This window comes from Miscanthus floridulus, chromosome 16, assembly GCF_019320115.1.
Source record: "Miscanthus floridulus cultivar M001 chromosome 16, ASM1932011v1, whole genome shotgun sequence".
Lineage (NCBI taxonomy): Eukaryota > Viridiplantae > Streptophyta > Magnoliopsida > Poales > Poaceae > Miscanthus > Miscanthus floridulus.
In genome coordinates this window covers 32,068,535-32,094,536 of record NC_089595.1, presented here as the reverse complement: position 1 = coordinate 32,094,536, position 26,002 = coordinate 32,068,535, and the positions used below count along the sequence as shown (strand labels likewise).

General features: G+C 44.3%; 1 protein-coding gene and 1 pseudogene across 1 annotated transcript; both read left to right on the top strand.

Annotated features, from left to right (window-relative positions):
- The first annotated feature begins 13,709 nt into the window (after window positions 1-13,709).
- LOC136513596 (uncharacterized) lies at window positions 13,710-18,673 on the top strand (annotated as a pseudogene).
- A 3,124-nt stretch (window positions 18,674-21,797) lies between these two features.
- On the top strand, window positions 21,798-25,767 carry LOC136512149 (GDSL esterase/lipase At1g09390-like). The gene is made up of 5 exons (XM_066506137.1): window positions 21,798-22,544; window positions 24,135-24,320; window positions 24,483-24,637; window positions 24,797-25,067; window positions 25,248-25,767. Exons 1-5 carry the CDS (start codon window positions 22,094-22,096, stop codon window positions 25,493-25,495), a joined length of 1,311 nt encoding a protein of 436 aa, XP_066362234.1. The 5' UTR covers window positions 21,798-22,093; the 3' UTR covers window positions 25,496-25,767.
- The last annotated feature ends 235 nt before the right edge of the window (window positions 25,768-26,002 follow it).

Below are 26,002 nucleotides of genomic sequence, written 5' to 3'. Positions count from 1 at the left end.
TTTAATTGGTATCAGAGCCTCATGCTCATATATTTGGCTTAACCGCCTAGAGAAAGATGTCTCATGGGGATGGTCCTCCTCCTATCTTTGAGGGGGATGATTTTCCATATTGGAAAATTTGTATGGAGGCATATTTAGAAGCTCTAGATGTTAGAATACTTAGAGCCGCCTCACAAGGCTTCCCAAAACCTCGGGATGCTATATACCTACAAGGCGATGAGGTGAATTACGAGAAATGGAATGCAAAGGCTCAAAACACCATCTTTAGAGGCCTTTGCAAAGATGTGTTTAACCGGGTGAGGAACCACAAGGACGCCCATGCACTATGGTCGGACGTTTGTGCGCTCCATGAGGGAACAAAAGTGAGCGTGATGAATGCTATCATCTTGTCATAAAAAAGCTTAACTCTTTTGAGATGCTTCCTAAAGAATATGCTAATGAGATGTACTCACATTTGAATGTTCTTGTAGAGGAAGTCAATGGGCTTGGACTCACTCAAATACAATCATCCGATGTTGTAAGAAAAATCTTGAGTGTCCTCCCCATTGATAAATATGGGCATATTGTGACCGTGCTTCATCAAGATGATCTTTCCACCGCTACACCAACACAAATCTTGGGAAAAATCAATGCTCATAAGATGTATATGCACATCACACCACAAGATTGCTCATCCTCTACTAAGAAGAAAGAAAAATACTTAGCATTCAAAGCTAGCCAAGAGAAGGGCAAAGCAAGGCTTGAGTATGAGAGCTCAAGTGATGATGAAATTGATGATGCAAGTGTTGCTCTCATGGTGAGAAGAACCGCCAAGATGCTAAAGAAGCTCAACAAGAGTGGCATCAAGTTTGATGGTAAGAAAAAGAAGTTCTTCACTAGCTCTAGAAGGAAGCCAATCTTCAAGATGGATTGCTACAATTGTGGAGAACTTGGTCATCTAGAACACCAATGCACCAAGCCCAAGAAAGACATGTTCAAAAACAAGTACAAGGGTAAGAAAGATGACTCAAGTAATGAAGAAGAATATGAGAAGAAGAAAAACAAGCCATACAAGAAGAGAGATGGCAAGAAGGACTTCCACAAGAAGAAAAAAAGTGGTAAGGCATACATCGTCGGTGATTGGCTCACGGACATTGATTCATCTAGTGGCTCATTCGGATGATGACAGTGACAACAAGAAGGTGGCCACCATTGTTATTGACTGTTCATCATCTTCACCACCACCACTGCCATCATCCTCTACACACCTATGCCTTATGGCCAAGGGTGATCGCAAGGTATCAAATGATGATAGTAGTGGTGATGAACATGCTAGCAATGATGATAGTGATAGTGATGATGATGAATATGAATCACCTTCTTATGATGATCTTGTTAAATTGCTAAATCAATACACTAAGATCATTAGAAAGAGTAGAGCTAAGAATGAAAAACTAGAAGCTAAGAATGATTCTCTTTTAGCTAAATGTGATGTAGCCGAAAAGGCTAGTGTTGAGCTTAGAGAGGCAAATAATGATATATCATCCAAACTCAAGAAGCTCAAAATCTTCTAAGAAAGAGCTTAAAGAAAAACATGATAAACTTGAGAGGATACATAATGAGCTCATCACTAGCCACAACATGCTAAAAGAAGAATATACTACTCTTAAGATTAATCATGATAATATTGTCATTGCTCAAGAATATTTATCCAATGAGCCACATTATGCTACTAACAATGTTGTTAAGATTGATATAGCCACATCATGTGATGATTTGATCATTGAGAGCATTGAGCAAAGTTCTAGTAGCAAGGGCAAGCAAGTGGTTGAGACTGATAGTTATGATGAGTATGTCAAGCTCAAGAATGACAATGAAAAGCTAAAGAAAGATCTTGAAGAGATCAAAACCACCAACACCATAGTGCTAGAAACTCTTGATCATGATGGTGATTTGATTCTTGAGAATGAGAAGTTGAAAGAAGAGAACAAGAAGCTCAAGGAAGAGAAAAATAATGATGCACTCAAGGAAGAGAACAAGAAGCTCAAATTGGAGAAAGAGTATCTCAAGATTAGATTGAGCAAGTTCACAAGAGGCAAGCATCTTCAAAGTGAGCTACTAACGAACACAGTCATGAAGATGGATAGAAGTGGTATTGGGTACTTGGCAAACCAAGAGAAGAAGGCTCAAGCTCAACAACAACACAAGTCAAAGCCAAAGCCAAAGAGATATTTTGAGTGTGGACAAGAAGGTCACTTTGCTCATGAGTGCCAAACTCCATCACCACAACCCTTGCCCAAGCATGCTAGACCTTTTGCTTTCAATGCTCATTACATGCTTAGAAAGGATTCTAGTGGAAAGATGAAAGTCATGTTCTTAGGACCTCCCAACAAGAATAGGCCTAAGAAAATTTGGGTAGCAAAGTCACTTGTTGAGAAGGTGAAGGGCCCTCAACAAGTTTGGGTTCCTAAAGCTTGATCTCTTGTGTGTAGGTGAACTACAAGAGCGGTGGAAGTCATTGGGTTATTGATAGATAGTGGTTGCACATAACATATGACCGGTGATCCTCGTATGTTCACCTCACTAGATGAAGAAGTAGATGGACAAGAAAGAATCACATTTGGAGATAATTCAAAGGGCAAGGTTAAAGGATTGGGCAAAGTGGCAATATCAAATGATCATTCTATCTCAAATGTGCTATATATTGCTTCATTGAGCTTCAACTTGCTATCCGTTGGACAATTATATGATCTTGGCTTCCAATGCTTGTTTACCAAGAAGAAAGTTGTTGTATCTAAGAAGGATGATGATCAAGGTGATATTCAAAGGATTTAGATACAACAACCTATATCTAGTAGACTTCACCTTCGAAGATGCTAATTTGAAGACTTGCCTATTCACCAAAACAACACTTGGGTGACTATGGTATAGAAGACTTGCTCATGTTGGGATGAGCTCACTTAAGAAGCTAATGAAGAATGATTTGGTGAGAGGGTTGAAGGATGTGAAGTTTGAGAAGGACAAGCTTTGTAGTGCATGTCAAGCCGGCAAGCAAGTTACAAATACTCATCCAACAAAAGCTTTCATGTCAACCACAAGAGTGCTAGAACTCCTTCACATGGACTTATTTGGACCAACAACATACAAGAGTTTGGGAGAAAATCTTTATTGTCTTATGATTGTTGATGACTATTCAAGATACACATGGGTATTCTTCCTTCATGACAAATCCAAAGTTGCATCATGCTTCAAGAAGTTTGCCAAGAGAGCACAAAATGAATTTGAAGTGAAGCTCAAGAAGATTAGAAGTGACAACGGCAAAGAATTTGACAACACAAACATAGAAGCCTATTGTGATGAAGTTGGGATCAAGCATGAGGTCTCTGCAACATATACTCCTCAACAAAATGGTGTAGTTGAGAGGAAGAACCAGACATTGATCACTCTTATAAGAACAATGCTTGATGAAGTACAACACTCCTGAAGCTCTATGGGCAGAAGCTATCAACACCACATGCTATTATCCAACCGCCTATTCCTTCAAAAGTTTCTTGGCAAGACACCTTATGAGTTGCTCAATGGGAAGAAGCCGGACGTCTCCTTCTTTAGGGTGTTTAGTTGCAAATGCTACATCTACAAGAAGCGGCAACACCTAGGGAAGTTTCAAAGACGTTGTGATATTAGTTTTCTTATTGGTTACTCATCAAAGTCTAAAGCATATAGAGTATTTAATCATACCACCGGCTTGGTTGGAAGAAACATATGATGTGGAATTTGATGAATCTAACAGCTCCCAAGGAGCACATGAGAATCTTGATGATGTAGGTGATGAACCATTGAGGGAGGCCATGAAGAATATTCTAGTTGGAGACATCAATCCTAATGATGATGAAAATGATGTACAAGTGATCAATCCACCTTCTTCATCAAGTGTGTCACAAGATGATGAAAAAGATGAGAGAGTAGAAAATGAAGACACTCATGTCTCCCATGAGCAAATGGTGACACAAGCACATGATGTTGATGCTCCACAACCCCCCCTCAAGTGGTTGATAGAAGAAATTCACCTCTACTACAAGCTCATCCACAAGATCTCATCATAGGGAGTCCATCAAAGGGAGTAATAACTCGTTCTCAAAAGCTTGCTTCATTCATTGAACATCACTCTTTTATCTCTTGTTTTGAGCCTACCAAGGTAGAAGAAGCTCTTCAAGATCTGGATTGGATAAATGTCATGCATGAAGAGTTAAATAACTTCACCCACAATGAAGTTTGGACTCTTGAAGAGCGACCAAAAGGTGCAAGAGTCATTGGAACAAAGTGGGTGTTTCGCAACAAGCAAGATGATCAAAGCATTGTTGTGAGTAACAAGGCAAGACTAGTTGCAAAGGGGTTCTCTCAAGTTGAAGGTTTGAATTTTGGAGAGACCTTTCCACTGGTTGCAAGACTAGAAGCCATTTGTATCCTCCTTGCATATGCATCACATCATGACATGAAACTATATCAAATGGATATGAAAAGTGCATTTTTAAATGGCTTTATTAATGAACTAGTCTATGTTGATCAACCTCCCGGGTTTGAAGACCCTAGATATCCTAATCATGTTTACAGGTTGTCCAAGGCGTTATATGGGCTTAAGCAAGCCCCAAGAGCTTGGTATGAGTGCCTTCGGGACTTCCTCATTAAGAAGGGCTTCACCATTGGGAAGGTCGACACCATACTATTCACCAAGAAGCTTGATGGACATATCTTTATTTGTCAAGTGTATGTTGATGGTATCATCTTTGGATCATCAAATGAAGATTCTTGTAAAGAGTTTGGTGAATTGATGTCGAAGGAGTTCGAGATGTCAATGATTGGAGAGCTTACATTCTTTCTTGGTTTTCAAGTCAAGCAAACGAGAGAAGGGATTTTTATCTCTCAAGAGAAATATACAAATGATCTTCTCAAGAGATTCAAGATGGATGAATGTAAGCCAATCAAGACACCAATGCCAACTAATGGACATCTCGACCTAGATGAGGGAGGTAACACGGTTGATCAAACTCTCTACTGCTCTATGATTGGTAGCTTGTTATATTTAACTGCATCTAGGCCCGACATCATGTTTAGCGTGTGTATGTGTGCTAGATTTCAAGCTAATCCTAAGGAAACTCATTTGATTGCCATTAAAGAATCCTTAGGTATCTTAAGCACACACCAAGCATTGGTCTTTGGTATCCCAAATGAGCTATATTTGAATTAGTTGGCTATTCTAATTTGGATTATGCCGGTTGCAAAGTTGATAGAAAAAACACATCCGGAGGGTGCCATTTGTTTGGTAGATTACTTGTGTCTTGGTCCTCCAAGAAACAAAATAGTGTGGCTTTGTCCACCGCCGAAGCGGAATACATTGCCGTGGGTGCTTGTTGTGCATAAATACTTTACATGAAACAAACTTTGCTAGACTATGGTGTAGTTCTAGAAAAAGTACCTCTTTTGTGCGACAATGAAAGTGCAGTAAAACTTACAAATAATCTGGTTCAACACTCTCGCACCAAGCACATAGATATCCGTCATCACTTTCTTAGAGATCATGTTGCAAAAAATGATATATCATTAGAAGGTGTAAGGACCGATGATCAATTGGCGGATATCTTTATTAAACCGCTAGATGAGGTGATTTTTTGTCGATTGCGGAATGAGCTCAATGTTCTAGATTTTAGTAACTTCACTAAAAAATAAGCTTGTGTTGTCTCTTGCATTGCATTGTAATATACAACATGTTTACTTTTTGGTAAAGCATATAGGGCTTGTCTAACATGGTTATGATAACTGTCTCAAAGCTTTTGAAGAAGCTTAACCTTGGATCAAACTTGACAAGCAACTAGATTTACTTTCAAGTATTGCATTGCATATGCATGAATGTTGCTTTGTCGTTTATCTTCAATTGCCCTCTTATTGCCTATTTTCTTAAAAAGAATTATAGCCTAAGGCAAAATATTTTGAAAAATTTGATGGTTTGAGAGAGGTCACTCACATCAGTCCTAATTTGTGTTTATTTGGATCATTTTGAAGTTGGGACTTGATTGGGAACATGCAACACGAAGGGACTTTGAAGATTTGCTAGAAAAAGAGTGATCGGACGCTGCACCGGACTCTAATGTCCAGCATTCGGTCAGTTCATAGGAGGTGAACCTACTGCGATGGAGTGACCGAACTCTGCTGTTCAGCGTCCGATCAGATGGTGGTTCAGCGTCTGATCGAGCGAAGACAATGGAGATAGGTTGGACCGGACTCTGGCTGTGTCTGATAAATTGTGATCGGATGTGTCTGGTCATGATTCCAGGGGTTTTGAACCTCTCTAGAATCGATCGGACTCTAGGTGGCAGCGTCCGGTTGTTGCCACTGGAGCATCCGGTCAATAGAAAACATGTGGGTTTAGGACTTCTCATCCGTTTCCTTTTCTATTCTGTTGGGGGGCACCATAAAATCCAATCTCCAGATGACCTAAGGCCGCATCCAATCCGCCATTACACGAACATCGCCGCCTCATCTCGAGCTCACCATTGCCTATGCCCGTGCCCTAGCTGCTGCAAGCTCCAGTGCTCATGCTGCATAGCCTCGCGCCGCCTTCCTACGCCAGAGCCGCCCGTGTGCCACCACGCCGTCCACGCCATGCAGCAAGCTCGCCGCGCCGGCCAGCTCCCATGCCGTGCCGCCCTGCTCCCATGCCCTCATCACCGTGCCCGCGCACAGCCACTCTAGCATGCCACCGCATGCCCCCATGTCACCATGTCCATGTCGCCGCAGTTCCCGTGCCTCTACCCTAGCGCCGCTGAGCCCCTACCCTAACATCATCGAGCTCATGCCATTGCGCCATCCTCATTACAGCCAAGCAATAGTGCCACATTATTCCATGCCATGCCCTAATCCACTGCCCTACATCTTCTCGGCTGTCGTAGCACTTCACCGGAACCCTAGCTTCACAGTGTCGATCCAGTGGTTCCCCCATTCATTCCTTGTTTCTTTGGTTCGTCGGTTCGTTAGGTAGCAAGCCCTCGTTTTCAATTTCATATCTATTACTTACTTCTTAGGGTTTCATATCTCTAGATATATTGTAATTATTTATAAATCTGATCTATTCTAACATGCAGCGAGTCGGTGTTTCTAGGGGTCACTTTGGCAGTTGTCAGTCAACTCGCGGCCAAGCTCGCAAGTATGGATCGAGGCCAAGCCTCGAAAGTGATAGTTGGCAGTTGATTCTTGTCAGGGCAGTTGTTCTTTTTAGCTTCATCAGATGGCTCATGTCAAGAATGTCAGAGGAGATCTCGGTGATGAGGATCTGAGTCCCCCGCCTCGCCAGCCTAGAGATACAAAAGGCAAGGCAACAAAGAAGCTAAGCAACGAGGAAGCGCAAGTACCCTGATGCAGATACAACAAGAGCAACCGCAGTTGTAGAGGCCGTAGAGCGTGTAGAGAGAGGAGGTACTCGGAGTGATGTTGTTTTTGTAGATCAGCTTTCTCCATCTATGAGGGCTGCACTTGAGCAGGTTGAGCATTGTCATGGTGGTCCAGCTAGGACTGTCATGGTTGGAGGACGGCATGTGGCTATTGATGAGAGTTAGCCTCAGGGGGAGTCATAGCAGCAGCCATAGCTAGTAGATCAGACTCAGGAGGGAGAGTAGGCCAAGGAGACAGAGCAGGCATCTTAGCCATAGTTACGCTGCTCTAGTCATACCCATGCTCTAGTCACACTAAGGCCAGAGACACAGCGAAGGGGTTCTCGTCTGCCTCCTAGACCATAGGGTCCGCCTCTAGTGACTCATCTAGATTTGAGGGCCACCACAGCCAAGCAGGTGCAACAGCTCAAATTTGTTGACTTTGAGCAATGGTTCCTACCGAGGAGGGATGATCAAGCTTCAAAGGGCTTCTACACACCACTATAGGAAAAATTTTATAACACATATCTTAACAGTGGGACAGTATTCAGATCTTAGAGAGTGTGCAACATTGAGTCCACTGTAGCAGCAGCTGGAGAGCATATTTGCCCTTTCCTATCTTACCTGCCAGGGCTGATAGATTTACTTGGACGGACAGGCTTATATGTTCCATCTTGGGTCTGTGAGTTCTATGCTACACTTTGGATTGACCCGCTGCACAGATTCATTCACTTTGCTTTCAGAGGCAGAGATTACAGGCTGATGAGCTCTAGGGTTAGAGAGATACTTAGACTTTAGGAGCAGCCCATCCGGCTACATGAGGTTTGCTATGGACAGACAGTGCCTCCTAGATGCCCTCACAGCGGTCTTGTGCCCCCTATAGATCTGGTCTACCATTGCTTTATAGAGCCTTTCGACGAGGGGTTGAGCAGGACACCTAGTGATCTCACTCCTACTGCTAGAGTGCTTGATGCTATTATGAGAAGGACACTACTTCTAAGGATGGGGTATCACAAGGGCTTGACTCGCATACATCTATGGCTACTGAACTCTTTGATGCAGCAGACTGTGTTTGACATTTGGGATCTCTTTCTATCAGAGATGGAGGATACTATTATAGAGGGGTTTAGGGGGTCACAGGTAGCTGCCATATGCTCACTGGATTACATTCCTGATCCATAGGGTAGTTACTATGAGGCCACCTGAGATGTTGACAGAGTATAGTGATGCTACTACAGAGTTCCCTGCATACAACATGACTCAGATGATCCGCCATAGTGCAGTGAGGACACCCAGCCAGCCGTGCCATCATCTAGAGGTGCCAGAGACTACAGCCCAGTAGGATGAGACCATTAGGGGTATTGTAGCTACAGAGGAAGAGCAGCTTGATGCTCAATAAGAGAGAATGGTCGCGAACGACCCTAGTGACAGCTCAAATGATGACTACTAGCCTATCCCTCAGATGCCTCCATAATGACATGACCATAAGGCCGATAGCTCTAGTTCAGCTCCACCTGTACCACAGACAGACCCCGCTCTACTTGCTATACTTGAGCGGATGAGGTAGGATTAGGCTCGCCAGGCTCAGGAGATCGCTGCTACATTTGCACGGTTTCAGACTCGGTAGGATGAGTTCCAGTGACAGCAGCAGGCGATCCAGCAGCAGCAGGCTATACAGCAGCAGCAGCAGACCATGCATCAGCAACAACTTCTCATGTAGCAACAACTACTTAGGTTTATGTAGCATGTTGTGATAGCTATTGGGGCTCCACCGCCACAGCCTTCACCCCAGCTTGGTCAGCCTACCACCACTTTTATGGCTCCAGCTTTACAACCCAGTGGGCTTTAGAGTCAGGGACCGCCAGCGCCACAGTTTCTTTCACCTACAAATCAGGTGTCCCAGTGGTTTGCTTCGCTAGTGCCAGCCTCGTAGTTTACTCCTCTTCATATGGGCTTTACTCCGCCTCAGAGTTCGTTAGTGCTCACCCTAGTTTCCAGGAGCCTTGGTGCTTCATTCAGTGAGTTAATAGGGTAGCCTACTCTGTTAGAGCTACATGTCCTAGGTCCTTCCACAGTTATACCTATTATCGGGACTACAGAGATGCTCCCTTCTTTAGTTGCATCATTAGAGCCACCTGCTACAGTCATACCTATAGAGTCTCAGGCCGCACCTATCCCTAATCTGACCCAGACCGCTTTAGCATCGCTTCTAGCTACATAGGGTCAGACTGCTCAGAGCTTAGGATCAGATGATGATGGCACATAGTTCCAGCTCGCTCCTCGCACCTCAGCGCCCGACTCATCCGCTGCAGCCCTGCCGACCAGACCTTAGGTTTTGGTGTTTGACGCCAAAGGGGGAGAGGGATCGAGTATGCTAGTCTTAGGGGAAGCGATACATTTAGGGAGAGTCTATCTATTAGCTTATAGCTTATCTATTACATTTGTAGTTTTATGTGTGATACATTATGCATTCATATTTACTATCATGCATTGATCTACTTAAGTGTGATCGTAATCGTCATATTAATATGATCATGATATTTATGTGATATGTGACATGTGTGCTCTCTACTTTGAATTATTTATATGTCATATCACTTGTGTTATGCTCATTTGCTTTGCTTTCGTGTTTTACTTTGATGCAAATGAGCTTTATTACTGGTACTCTTACTTATTTCATATCTTTTAAGTACATCATGTTGGCTTGGGTCATATAAGCTTGCCTAACACTTTTGTTCTTATTGTCAAAAGTTTATATGGACCAAGCATGTTAAAAACCTCATCTCTTTCACATACTCGAGGTGGTATTATCATCAATCACCAAAAGGGGGAGACTGAAAGCATCTAGGCCCCTAGTTGGGTTTCGGTGATTAATGACAATACATGATTACTGTGACTAACGTGTGTTTTGTAGAGGCAATTAAATTAGGTCACGATAATGGAGATCGATTGGGCTATCATGGTGGTCATGCCCCTACGATGGAAATCATTTCGATTTTCAAAGGATAGACAACAAGGTTAAGGATGGACTAGTTCTAAGTGTCGTTTGGTATTGAGGAGACACTTAGAGTAGTTTAGGACTTTGTTTTTCCTTTGGCCATACTATTAAGGGGGGTATGGACGGATAGCTTAACCTAGGTGAGTCTAGTGGGTTAGGTGTGGTGCACACTTGCTAAATCTAGCACTAGGTAGCTCCTAAAAGCCCTTAGATCCATTGGAGCAAACTTCATTCACATATGATCGAGAGTTGGAAGTGAATAGAGGGTCAAATGCTGACCGGACGTTGGTTCCGGAGTGACCGGACGCTGGCGCAGAGTCCGGTCAGTTCATTTGATCAAGGTGAAATCATCTGGACACGACCGGACGCTGAGAGGTGAGTGACCAGACGCTAGGTGCTAGTGTTCGGTCGACTCCAGTAAGATTCTAGAGAGAGAAAATCGTGACTGGACGCTATCTAGCGTCCGATCACAACTTAAACACTGGAGTTCGGGGAGAACTGACCGGAGCGTCCGGTCAACCCGCAGAGGCATATAACGGTTCGTTTTTCAACTAAGGTTATAAATACTTCCCTCATTCGTGTGAGGGGGTACTTTTGCTTATTCCAACAGCTGAGAAACACCTTTGAGGGTACCAAGAAGAGTAAGATCCTAGTGAGGTGATTGAGATTTGAGAATCCCAAAGAGAGCCCTCATTAATGAAAGCAAGAGTAGCAAAGTGTGCATCCACCCTTCTCATTAGGCTTGTCGTGGTCAAGTGAGAGTTCGTGCTTGTTACTCTTGGTGATCGTCATCACCTAGATGGCTTGGTGGTGATTGGGAGCTTGGTGATCATCCAGTGGAGCTTGTGGATGACACAACTTAAGTTATGAGCGGTTGTGGGTGATTCACCGTGATGGAGTGTCGAAGAATCAACCTGTAGAGAGCACTTGATCCTTGCGCGGATCAAGGGGGAGCTACACCCTTGCGCGGGTGCTCCAACAAGGACTAGTGGAGAGTGACGACTCTCCAATACCTCGGCAAAACATCGCCGCGTTCCTCCTTCTTTCTTTACTTTAAGCATTTACTTTGAGCAATTCAATTCTTGTTATTTACATTCATAGAATTATCATGCTAGAGTAGGATTGGAACATAGGTTGCTAAACTTTTGTGCGGTAGATCAATAGAAACACTTTCTAGGCACAAGGGGTTAATTGGGCTAACTGTATGACTTAATTATTGCAAAGAAATTTAGAATTAACCCAATTCACCCCCCTCTTGGGCATCTTGATCCTTCCAGTTAGTAGACCTTGTGCTCGTACTTTTGAAGCAAGGGAGAGTGCACTACCTAATGCGTTGCTCTACGTCAATAATATTTGTGGATACAAAATCGGTGACCTACATTTCGCCTGAATACATAATACGACGTAGTCAAACTTGGTGGTGATATACTTGTGCTTGCATGAACTTGATGTGTAATTGAACTTTGGGGTTGGACATCTAGTTTATTGTAATGACTTGTTTTAAATTATTATGGTTTGTATGAACTTGATGAATGATGATGATCATTGTAATATATAAGCTCTTAATTAGTTCTATTCTTATTTATGGATGACGTACAATAGTATATCATATAATACGTGTACGAAAACTCTTTAAAACAAAAAAAAAATTGAATGGAAAGAAACTGTAAAAGAAAAGAAAAGAAAAAGAAAAAATTAATATTTAGTCCTGATTGGTTATACTAACTGGGTCTGGAGATGCCCACCCTCGGAGTCGTCCTAAAGGCCCCTTTAGTCCCGGTTGGTATAAACAATCGGAACTAAAGGGCTCTCATTCAATCCCAGTTAATAGATCTGGGACTATCGGTTGAAAAACCAAAACTAGAGGGGGTTTGCCAACCGATATTGGTACCCAGTCACTAGTGCCATCAAAGACACAGCAGGGACGGCATTGTTATTAGAGCTAATCTGGTCGTTTAATGTTGACAACCAAATCTGCTGGCACGTCATGAATGATTGGGCTTACGTAAATGTGGAAATACATGATTTGTGAGTCATGCATGCTGTTGGGTAATTTTTGGTATTTAAGCTTGGCCGGTTAATTAGTTTAGTTTACGAAAATCAGAGAGCGTATGTGATGCAGGAGACAAGGCCAGCATGCTAAAAAGCATTCAATTTACATAAATAAAAATCTAATGGAACAAGTACATGGAGCTCTCATAATCGCACACAAATTATTGGTCTACAGGTTCTTTCGCGGATTGTTGAGAATTTAGAAGGAACCGTATTCGGAAAGGAAGACCTGTTGATGACTTGAAATAGACAAAGGAAGACACGTGCAGATAGAGATTGTGGACAATAGTTTGTAACTTTACTACCAGTTATTTGAAAACCCTCGGATTAAATAAAAGGAAAAAAACAATTTAGGGCTATGTATTCAGCCCCTGCTAGGTGACGTCTATTTCCTTTCAATCCCCTCAAGGCTTGTTATCCACTCTCTTTAAAAGGATCTAGAATTCCAAAAAGGGCTTGCATAAATTGGGCTTCTGCAATCTTTTGCATAACATGAACGTAAGATTTAGTCAAATTCACCTATGTGCCTGAAGTTGACAAAATCCGACTATTATACCGAGTAAAAGTTTTTTGCAACATAGTTTCTAACCCTACTCTAGAATGACAATTTAATAAGAGTAAATTGTGGAATTCAAAGAGAGGGCTAGGAAGACTCAACACTCTCCACTAATCCTTTGTTGTTGGAGCATCTAAAAACATTTTTAATGAGCCCAAATCATTGTATATATTGAATGAAACAATATTCTTGGTTCATGAGAATAAATGTTTTGTATTTAGGACAAAAAATGTTTTTTCACTTGAAAATTTTCACATGTTGAAGAAGAGAAAATTGTTTGTAGTTCGGGTTCCAGGTTAAAGTGAAAAAAGGGTCTCGAGCTTCATTAAAAAGTGAGCTATCTTAATAAAAATATAAGAAATGTTCCATTTGCTTATGTGCAATGTCCTAACAAATGACATTATTATTCCACTTCTTTGAAACTAATGTTCCATTAGCGTTGACACAGTGTCCTGTGGTCTGTGGAGGACAAACACGAAAGGAAACAGCATAAAAAAAAGTAAAAAAAAAGGAAATAAATGGATAAGAACAAAAAGAAACGGCAAAAGAAATAGTACGCGAAAAGGAACGGCCCACGGGCCCAGGAGTAGCCCGGTGCGGGTGCGCTCCGGCAGGGCCGAACAACACCAGACTGGGCTGCCACCGTACAGTCGTGGTTCACCTTCACCAATCACCCCCGTCCCCGGGTGGCCGGGTGCAGTGCAGTGCACTCTCGCGCGCTCTCTCTTTCTCGCGCGCTCTCTTTCTGCGACGACTGGGCTACCGCCGCCGCCGCCCTACGCCAGGTGTCGAGGTCTTCATCGGTCCCTTCGCCGGCGACGAGCGCATACAAGGTATTCACACCGCTTCTCTCCCCTTCCTGTGCGAAACCGAGCACCCAAACCCTAGGCGATTGGGGTATTTGACGTACGCCTACTCCTGACTTTCGAACTTTTTGCAAAAATTATCCGCCGGTGTACTTGTGTGCACCCATGCATGTCCTTTATGTGCCCACCGCTGGGTGCGGTGGTTTGGGTGTTAGGTTTTGGGCGGTCCTTGCTGCTGAAATGGGGGAGCATTGCTGATGATCGAAGTGGTTGTACCGTGTATTGGGGTTTTGATGGACTGCATATAGGGTTAGAAAAGCTACTCGGGTCGACGGGTCCGGATTTGTGGGAACCGATTTCCTTGTTGATTTGCCGGCTTTGCTTGTCCGACCAATGCTCCTTAATTAGGTGTTCCCAGAGAAGCATCAGTAGTTATGATCTTTGTCGTGCTGCTTAATTGGTATGGTCCAGCGCTTAGTCAGATGGTGTGGTTTCACTGCTTTGTCTGTTTGGGTTGGAAATTGGAATAGAGGCATGCATCATGCTGGTAGTTTTACTAGATAACTCACTATGTTTTCTGTCACATTATCTGACGGATGGATTAGAATTACTGTACGCCTTAGTCCATGATACAAAATTGCCAATTTAACGGTTCGTTTGTTGGTGCAAAGTGCTCCTGCTGCTTGGTTCCAAGATTTTTGACAAATGTAATCGGAGAACATTAGGGGATTATTGAATATTCTAAAACAGGCACATGATGCTGATAGTTCATTGTGTGTGTCCAAATTGTTGGTTCAGTTTATTGCTTTTCATACATGTGAGTATGTGACTGCAGTGATAAACTGTTCATATTCTGCTTGCAGTTACAGATTGCATCAGTGCCCTTTCTCGGGGTGACTGCATTCTATGGATCTTCAGGAACATCATGATCTCATATTTGGAGAGGAGTTCTGCTTTCCTACCACCACGACTTATTATCCACCTCTTTATGCCCCAACTGGTATATCACGGTCTTGATGCTGTCTTCATTAAGTGATGTATGTTGATGCTGAAGTTCAGTTACTTAACGTGTCACTTACTTGTAATGAATCTTATGAGTGCAGGTATTAATGTGCCTGCCCAGCTGTATCAACAACAGACAAGTTCAAGATGTGACAATCAAGCTCAAAATTACATGGTTTGTTTTAAAGAATGCTATTTTCCTTTTTGCTTTCTTTTCTTGGTGTTTCCTATTGTACAAATTTAAATTTAAATACATTGTCCTGATCCTTGGACAGGGACACGAGGTGCAAGGCACATCATCCATGTATTATGTTGTCCCTAACTATGGGATCGGACATTCTCCCCATGGACCTCACCCTTTGCACCCTTGTGCCATAGGCGATGGTAGGTTTGTCAGAACCCAAGAGTACCACGCTGAAACTGTGGAGCACACATACCATCAACCAGTTCCTACACCCCACTGTTCCACCCGTCCATCTGCAGCAGACAGAACCCCAGCTAACACTGCTCAATATCTTGGTTACACCAATGGCTTGTTTGTTCCCGGTGGACTTCAGCAAACTGTATCTGTTACCTCAGAAAGGGGTGTCGTATGGAATCAATCTCTACAATAAGCTACTATTGCTTCAATGGAATTTCAAAGCCATACTTCTCTACCAGAAAGGGGTGTCACATGGAATCAATCTCTACAACAAGCTACTATTTCTTCAATGGAATTTCAAAGCCATTCTTCGCTACCAAAGGAACAACCACATAGGCCAGCTCCATGGAAGCGGCAATTATCAGGTGGGGCCAGGGCGCCAGCTAGACTCCCTCATGCTCGACGGGTATGTTGCTGTCCTGACTATGAATCTGTTGAGTTTTACGTGCTCTTTTATGTCAATTGCATTGAAACAGCATGATCCTATTAACAACTTTGATGCCTGTAGTTCTTTCTACTGTACATAATTTTCTTCTTTTTTCCCTTTATTGGTAATTGAACCGTATAACTACTTAGAATGGATGATAAAAGAATGTGCATTGTTGCTGAACTGAAAATATGAAATTAGTAGCTTTTTCCATATTTATGACGGCATATGTAGAAGTATACTTAAGTCCAATGATTTCTGGTTGCATATATATTCTTATTCATCCTTTAGATGTCTCATGTCATGGTAGTGTACTTCCATGCTGCTGCATTTTTCATGTATAATACCTTGTTATGACAGCCTACCCCAACTTGTTTGGGACTTAAAGGCTTTGTTGTTGTTGTTGTAATACCTTGTTATGACGTTTTCTTGTGGTGACTTGAGCCAATGCCAACCTGTTGGGCTAGATTGTTTCTCTAATGTTGTATTGTAATAGTGGTAGTGCTCCCATAGTGTGGTCTCCTGGGAAACAGGTTTCAAGCCTGGTATTTTCTTGTGCCCCCCCCCCCCCCCCCCCCCCCCCCCCCCCCCCCCCCCCCCCCCCCCCCCTTCTTATCTGCTAATGTAGAGTCAGCAGAGCTCCTGCTATCCTTATTATAACTTGTTTATCTTTTATGCACCTTGTTGACATGTCTCCTGACTATGATTAGGCACCACATCAGTCTCCACAAGCGGCTGCTCCTTCTGTCCGGTCTTCACTGCAGACAAATCTGTCATACAACAATGAAGTTTCAAATGTTGGATCTGACCTTTGTGAGATGCAGTCAACTGAGAGATCCCAACCATATGCAAGAACCAGTAGCTATGCTAATCGAAGGTACAGTTCCATGAGTCAGCAGAACACAAGTAAAGCAAAAATGCCAATAGGTTCAACGCCCCCAGAAATAGTTGTAAAATCATATACATCAAGGCTCCTTATCGGCAACCCAGAGGGTAAAATAGTCATTAGGTCTGATCAATATAACAGACATGATTTCCAGGTGGTGTATCCAAATGCAAAATTCTTTGTGATAAAGTCCTATGATGAGGCAGACATTCACAAATCTATCAAGTATGGTGTGTGGTCAACTTCCTCTACTGGAAGCCAGAAGTTGGATATTGCGTTCAGAGAGGCTCAAGCGATAGCTGCAAGGTAGTTCTACCTTGTGCCCAGTTTTCCTGTTCGTTTCGGTGAGTTGATCTTAATTTAAAGGTATTTGACCTCTTTCATTCAATTCCATGTCCTTGAACTTCAATTACTGAGTCCAAAATTTTGGTCTAGCAGGTCAATGCAAGTTACTATTTCTGTGGTGTTGCCTGAGATGGTTGGCCCTGTCGACTACCAAAATGACATGGACTTTTGGTGCATGGATAGATGGATTGGCAGCTTTCCTGTAAGTGGCATATCATAAAAAACGTACATAACTCCACTTTCCTGAAGTATCTTACTGCAGAACAATGAAGATAAGCCTGTGACCTCTAGCAGAGATACACAAGAGGCAAGCTCTCTTTGATATCTCACTAAATTTCCTTCAGTTGGGAGGAATGGTGTTTCACTGTTTATGGTTGGTTTCTTTAATTAAAGGAAAACATGTCCTCTGCTCAGTTCTCTGGTTCTATAGTATTTTGGTATAGACCCTAAATATTGATTCCACATAAAATGGGTCACATAAATCTTAGGTACTACCGTACTAGCAAGTTTTGTTTCTTTGGATGAAGTTGGCATAGCAATAGCCAATAGGTTTTATCCATTTGCTAGTATTTTGCTGCTGCGCCTTTGACAACGTTGTAGCTTAATCTGCTGTTTATCTTGTGATCTCATCCTGCACCCTGACACTGTGTTCCATACTTGCATTTGCAGATACACTACACTCCTGGAACAACTATGCTCGAACTCTTCAAATATACCAGAGCAGACGGATGTGTGCTTGATAGCTTCATGGTGCATGAGGAGAAGGAAGCAAGGAGACTCCAGAAGTTTAAGCTGCGCAGGGGTGCTCCACATTTTATACCTGCATGGCATGGCCCTCGTCCCTCCAGACATGTGCTGCCAAAATCTGACAGTGTAGTGATGGACAAATTACCAGTGAGTGTGAGACAAATAATCTTACTGACAAGCTACAGAGTCTCAACCTGGAGAAGAACCAGGCTTCATGGCAAGACTTTGGGAACCTGACTAGCGTAGCTTCAAACACAAACAGACAGAAAGAATGGTATTGCTACGGAACCCAGGCTCATGGAAAGACAAACAAGGATACTGTGAAGGCTATACCATCTCCAACTCGAGCATACCATCCCATGACTCCTCCAAACCAGAAATCTGCTTTGGATGCAGAACAACGACGCTGGAAGAAGGTTGAGATCTCCCCAACTGAAAACCCACAACCAGAAACTGTTGCCAGCGCCTCGTCAAAAGCACCATCTGAGGAGCATCAACAAGGAGGTAGAAGTACCTTGGCGCACAGTGCATCAGGAGCTCCTGAGATGACTTGTGAAGAACAGAAGATTTTTGGGAAAGCCTGTCCACCTGTGGCCGTTTCGACAAGTAAAGCCTGCTCAGAACCCCTGCCTGGTGTGCTTGCTATTGGCTCAATGCTGGTCCCGATTACGACGTCCAATTAGTAGTAGGTCCAAAGGCATCTCTTGTTAACCCACATGAATGAAAGGCGTCTCTTGTAAGTAGCACGGTTCCGTTTTGAGCTTCTGACGTTATGGGCTCGTGGCAACCATGGAGTGAGCGGTCTTCAGTTTAATCTGGCAAACTAGGAACCACTTATCTCTTTAAGATGTGGAAGGTTCAGGTTTTCTTTCGACCTTTTCAGTTCAGCATCGTGCTTCCTTTTGAATCTTCATCAGTTGCCATGTCTGAACCTTTTGGTTACCCTAGTCTGTGGAATGGAAAAATAAAAATACAGGATTTGGTGATGTGCTTAAACTTGTGTTGAAGTGGTTAGCGGAGTAAGTCTCGTGTTATGTTGAAATGTTTTCTTTGTTGGAATGGTATGCTAAGTATCTCTTTGTTCGCATACTCTGTTGTTAAATCCAGACATGTCCGCATCCTGCATTGGACAGGCAGGAGTTGACAGCGAGACTGATTTATGATTTACAAATCGGGGTGGTTTGGTGGTGCCCCGTTTGAGTGAGATAACTAAAGACGAAGACTTTAGACGCCCCTGCTTCTGGAATGGATTCCAGCAATATCTACCTGTTTGCGATACTTGATTGTTTTCTTTTTTTTTTCCCCCCGAACGGCAATCGAACCAACCACCATCCGTTGTGGTTGTGGTGGCATGGCATGTTGATGTGTGATTTGAACAGTTCATCAGCCAACAATCTGGTATGGGTACTGCTTCTGTATAACATTGTACGTATACCTGGTACTTGCCCAAGTCCTGACTGCTGACTGCTGACTTGTATATACTACAAGTGTATGTTTTGCAGAGCAGGTGCAGGTGCTGGTTCCTTGGTTCTTCGCTACTAGTTTTCCTTTTTCCTTTTTGGATAAAGGTCGCTACTAGCTTGTTGGTGGTGTCAATGAGTCACTGGTAGACTAGACGCCCCGTCTACATATATAAATAATATAAATATATATCGGTACTAGTAATTAGTAAAGCATCTGCTGATGCTAACCACTACTCTTATGTGAGGACCGTGAGGTAGTAACCACCAACTCCGCTTGCACCTGCACACACAATGCCAAGGATTTGGATCTAGCTCGTCTCAGTGGATGTCGATCGATTCCAGCAGGGCCCTTCGTGCACCATGTATGTGTATATATATTCCCACGCGACGTTGGACTTGGGCCGTGGCGCCGGTGGCGGCATTAAACACTGTTGCAGGTCTCGAAATGCAGCAGTTGTTGCGTGCATTCGGATTCAGATCAGGTGCAGTGCAGTCAAAGACGATCGAGGCCTTTTTACGCAGCTTCGCTCACTACTGACACCAACTCGCCAACTACTGATGGATTCATTTTGCACCAGTACTAACAATAAACATTTTGCACCAGTACTATTGGCCTAGTGCTGTACAGCACGTAGTGCACATGACATGGCGACCACTTGTTCATCACTACTATCATATATAGTAATCTCTGCCTGATTGAGATTTCAGAAACTGTCGGGGGGTAGGTATGTATGTAGTCGTAACTTTTGTCGTCGATCTCCCTCTCCCTCGTGCTAGCAGCTAGCTGGGTTGGTGTAATGGTGTGCCATTCGTGATGACCGGCCGGCCGGGGGCACAACTAGCACCCATCACCGACACCTTTACCATTACCATCATATGCATATCGATCGTTGGACAATTTGTTGCAGGCAATGGGCATGCATGGATCGGAGCAGCTTCATTCATGCCACACACTGTCATGCACCTGATTGATTTTCACCAATGCAAGCACTACTACATTTCATAGCGGTAGCAAACGGTTCAGTTTGCGTTTCAGATTCGCCTGCAGAACCGAAGCCCCCCTAGCTAGCGAGCGAGGCCAGAGTTTTTTATGCTTGCCACACATGCATGTCAATCAGTTTTGGGCGCCGCGCGCATGGTGTTGCGTAGCATAAAGGGACTTGTTTAGATCGCGGTTAGGAATTAGTATTTAGCAATGTAACAGTTTCGTTTGTATTTGATAATTATTGTCCAATCATAGCCTAACTAGACTTAAAAGATTCGTCTCGTAATTTACGATCAAACTGTGTAATTAGTTATTTTTTTATCTATATTTAATACTTCATGCATGTGTCCAAAGATTTGATGTGATGAAGAGAGAGTGAAAAACTAAACAAGGCCAAGGCCAAGGAGAAGGAGCTTAGGTAGAATCCGTTCCTGCTCTGCTGGATGGATATTTTCCTCGCTCGTCGGCAACGCTAGCCGCAGCAGGTGCGCTGTTCCATCCGGTGGCGAGAGCATGCAGCAGCCTGCTGCACTGCTGCCTGCATTCGTCGCCGCTGGGCGCTGGCGCATGCATGTCCTCCCTCCAAACCAGTGACGAAGCCAGGAATCGACGAAGCCAGGGCTGGCTTCCTCTTCTTCTTTCTCGAGCCCCTCTTTGCCTTCTTCTTCCTCCTCATGGCGATAGCCCGGGCTCCATATAAATCATGGCCGTAGGGGGGGGCTGGAGCACGAGTAGCCCCCCCCCCCCCCCCCCACACCCCCCCCCCCCCCCCCCCCCCCCCCCGGCTTCGTCGCTGCTCCAAACTTGCCGGTGCCGCGCGTCGCGTCGGACTGGAAGCACACACGCGTGCACGTGCCTCCAGATCGAGTCCTGTGTGCTGCTGATGGACCTGCCGGCAGCTGCGCCGTCGCGGTTGCGTCGGGTCGGCTCCTCCGATCCCTCTCGTCCCGGCCGGCGGCCCCAGCCCCGGTCGTTCCATCTGCGCTGTTGCAGCATCCCAAAGGAAGCTACCGAGACCAACGTGCCACCAAACACACCCACACGCTAGCTAGTAAAGCGCCTTCCATCGCAAGTCTAGCTAGCTAATTGTGCTTCATTTTCAAGCACAAAATCGATTGATACTACTACTCCCTCTGATATGATCCTAATTTAGGGCAACTTAGCATGCTTTTTACTCTTTGATTGGCTGGAAAAAGTCATAGAAAAATTGACAACACGAGGAGCTAGGTCGGTGCTGCCGTATCTATTTTTTTTTATCAATGGAACACGCTTTAATTTGACACATGAAGAAGTACATTTTTGTTGACACGATACTCTTCTATTAACTAATAATAATATAGAAAAAATGACAAAAGACATGTTACATTGCAGGAAACCAAAAAAGTACATTGTGTTTTGTACACTAATATTAGTCGAAACTATACAGTAGAATTAGAAAACCAGCATATTGTCGTCCTATAAACGGACTTGCATTTGAGATGTGAGGGAGTAGCTTGCAGTAGTATCCTAATGGTGGCTGCACCATACTAATTAATGAATTATTATGATTACCTAGCTAGGGCTGCTTAACTGTAAACGTCACCTTTAAATCGCGTCACCTTTTTCTTTTGAGCAAAAGCTAAGCAATGGATTATATATTTCTTGGCAAATAAATAAAGAAAAGTTCCCCCACCAACTCTCACTCACTCTCCCTCCCTCCCCCCACATGTTTGGTGCCCCCTGCCCATCCTTTACGAAGCTAGATATATGCTTGATGTTTGAATCCAACGGAAATCTGGTCCAAATAAACAAGCAGAGCAGAAATCCATAGGAAGCCTCTTGCAGTCTTGTAGTGGTAGAAATCTGTCAGTAGTAGTGTGCAGCCAGGCTGTTTTGTCTGGTCGTCTCTGATTTCAGAAAGAAAGGCACAACACATGAGTTCACTTCATTTACTAGCAACAACCTGAGTGGCTGGCAGTGGCGCGGGGGCTAGCGAGCGGCACCACACCACACAGAGAAGAGAGCCATGGCGAGCGCGGGGAACGGCGGCGGCGGGGCGCTGAAGCGGTCCATGGGCCCGCTGCGTGTGCAGTACTACATCGTGATGGGCGCGGTGGCGGCGGCCTTGGTGCTGGCCACGCTGCGCTACATGCCGGGCCCGGCAATCCCGGCGACCGCCGCCGCCGCCGCTAGCACCAGCAGCAGCGGCGGCGGCGGCGGCGTCGTGCGCTCGGCTCCAGGCGCCGCTGCCGCGGCCGCGGAGGGGGAGGGGGAGGAGCAGGCGCAGGAGGAGGGGAGGAAGAAGAAGAGGAAGAAGGGGGACGGAGTGGTGCTGTTCAACTTCGGCGACTCCAACAGCGACACGGGCGGCGTGGCGGCGGTGATGGGGATCCGCATCGCGCCGCCCGAAGGGAGGGCCTACTTCCACCACCCCACGGGCCGGCTCTCCGACGGCCGCGTCATCCTCGACTTCATCTGTGAGTCCCTCTCTCTACTCCCTGGCTCTGGCTGGTTCAAATCCCCTATCCCACCTCGATTCGATTCCACCCAGCATTCCCCTTTCTTCCTCGCTTGCTCCTCGAATTCACCCCGCTGCTCGGTGCTTGGTCGGCGTCCTTCCCGGCGACGCGCGCAGAGGCACAGCCCCAGGCGTAGAGCCGTCCTTGTCGGGCTGCGATTAGCCGCGGCATTAGCGCGAGTAATTCAGGATTAGCAGGACGCGGCGGGCATAAGTGCGCACGCCCAGCGGCCCTGGCCTAACAATGTCGGCTGTTTGTGCGCGCGCGTGTATCTGCGTGCCTAGCGAAACGAAGCGCCTTCTTTTCGCCCGCAGCTGGCTGGATGCGGGCTGTCTCGTCAGATTCAGCCCGGCGAAGAGTAGAGCGCCGGCCCGTTTTCTCTCTCCTTTTCTCTCTCTGCCAGATCATACCTTTTTTCTACGTGGACTCAATTCAGCCGGCTGACTCAGCCTTATAATACTTGCTCTTAGTAGTAATATGTACTACTACTACAGTGCACGTACTTGTAGTGTACTCTACTCTACTCTTCAGTCACAAAGACTCAAACAGAAATGCTGGCATTAGGCAACAATTGCGCCTGCACATGGCCACTTGGTCTTTTCTTTCTCTGCTGTGAGAAAGCAGCTTCAATTCGCAGAGAGCACAGTGTATGAAAGCACCGCCACCTTTGGAAGGAATCTGATAATGCAGCTCGGTCGGGCAGGCATGAACTGCATGTTCAAGCAATATAGGCGGTGTTTAGTTGGGCAATGTTTGCGCAGGCAAACTTTACACGGCGAAGATTTTCTACTGTAGCACTTTGTATGTATTTGTGAATTATTGTCCAAACATTAACTAATTAGGTTCAAAAGATTCGTCTCGCAAAGTTAAAGCAAACTGTGCAATTAGTTTTTAATTTCGTCTACATTTAGTACTCCATGCATGTACCGCAAGTTTGATGTGACGAAGATTTTTTTTTTTTGCATAGTGCATTTTTTAGGAGTTTGAAGGAACTAAACAAGGCATAGTTATCATTACTGTATTATTCCTTTATTACCTGTCTAAAAGAAGCCACCATGCGTGTGCTGTCTCCGACGCGCTTTCCAGCATTCCACGGATGCCGCCGCTTCTGGGCCTGCTGTGCTGCAAAAGCATCGCACGCAGAGCTTTCCTGCCTTTCCAAATGGGGCCTTGTTTAGATCCCATCAAAGTTCTAAGTTTTTTCACTCTCTTTCCATCACATCAATTTTTAGCCGCTTGCATGGAGTATTAAATGTAGGTAAAAAAATAACTAATTACACAGTTTAGTTGAAAATCACGAGATGAATCTTTTGAGCCTAGTTGGTCCACGATTGGACAATATTTACCAAATAAGACGAAAGTGGTACTATTTATCAGGTTGAAAAAAGTTTCAATCTAAACAGGGCCTGACTGAAAAAAATAATCTCCTCGACATTCCTCTACTATATGCAATCAAATCTGGCAGTCTGTACCAGTTGGCTCGAATTCTTTTTTTACAGAAAAAAAAACTGACTGAGGCTTTTGCTGACACTCCCGTCTCCGAATCAGGTGAGAGCCTGGGCACGCCGCACCTGAGCCCGTTCATGAAGCCGCTGGGCTCCAACTACTCCCACGGCGTCAACTTCGCCATGGCGGGCTCCACGGCCACGCCGGGAGCTACCACCTTCTCGCTGGACGTGCAGGTGGACCAGTTCGTCTTCTTCAAGGAGAGATGCCTCGACCTCATCGAGAGAGGTTTGCTTTCTTCATCGCTTCTGTTTCTGTTTTTTCTTTATCAAACAACTGTCTCCTTTTTTTTTTCTCTTCCCTGAACCTTTTACCCAAACTGAGGAATGAATGAAAAAAACTAATTCTTCTGGTTTTCTTATCTGACGGGTCTTGGCCATCTCCTCCCAGGTGAGGCTGCCCCAATTGATGAGAAGGCGTTCCCAGATGCTATATACACCATGGACATTGGGCACAACGATATAAACGGTGTTCTCCACTTGCCCTACCATACAATGCTCGAAAAGCTTCCCCCAGTAATTGCTGAAATCAAGAAAGCCATCGAGGTAAACGTTACTCACAGATCCGATGTACATTGCTTCTACTACATCTGATGACCTCTGAACTCCGACTAGTATTTCCTTTCAAGAATCTTCTTACGCACTATTTATTCACTCCGTAATAACTTATCATCGTTGTATATATCCTTGCAAATAAAACTGCAGAGGTTGCACAAGAACGGAGCCAGGAAGTTCTGGATACATGGGACGGGAGCGTTGGGATGCATGCCTCAGAAGCTTTCTATGCCGAGGGATGACGACCACGACCTTGATGAGCATGGGTGCATCGCGACCATCAACAATGTCTGCAAGAAGTTCAATTCTTTGCTGAGTGAAGCCTTGGATGAGCTGCGTTTGACGCTGAAAAGTTCGACGATCATCTTTGTGGATATGTTCGCTATCAAGTATGATCTTGTTGCCAACCACACGAAATACGGTAAGTTAATCTGTTATAGTCTCCATTCCTTTGCCACAGTTCCTTTTTCATGATGAAAGCAAATTATTTTGAAATCAGGAGCAATATATAATGTGATGACACAATTTTAGGTCTCAGATCAAACTTGTATACCGTTCGATTCCATGCGTTCTAACATTGTTCTCCTTGTTGTTTTTCTAGGGATTGAGAAGCCATTGATGACATGTTGTGGTCATGGAGGGCCCCCTTACAACTATGACCCCAAGGAGAGCTGCATGACTTCGGACAAATACCTCTGTAAGCTTGGCGAAAAGTTCATAAGCTGGGACGGGGTTCACTTCACAGATGCTGCAAACGGCATTGTGGCTTCCAAAGTGCTCAGTGGCGAGTACAACATTCCTAGGGTCAAGATGACCAGCCTCGTCCCCAAAGCAAAATCCGACGATTAATGGTGATGCAGCATCTTAATTGGCCTTTAGTTTGGCCTATCAAGGATGATGAAGATGAAACTACTAACAAAACTGACCCCACCAAAGTTTAATTATTTTGAGTTTCATACATTACAGCCATTGTAGAAGAAGACTTTCCTTTTGTTTTCTTCTCTTTTTGTACAATCGAGGCATATGTATATCCTAGGGGTTAATACATGGCGATGCAGGTGTCTGTACCATGTATAATTCTTTTCTTCTGGATTTTGGGTCAATAAATAGAGATGAGTATCTGACATGTCTTTATCGATCTGTGGGACAAACAGAGATGGATATCTAACATATTGATACATGCTTTTATCAATGTTCCACACTAACATAATGTCTAACATGTTTGAGCATCTAATGATCTAAAATATTTCATGCTTTTTCCTTGGAATTCTCATCACTTCATCCAAATGGGGAAAAAAACAGAAACAAAGTGTACTGGAATCGTTTAAGGGGGGGTTAGGTTAGTGAACAATGATG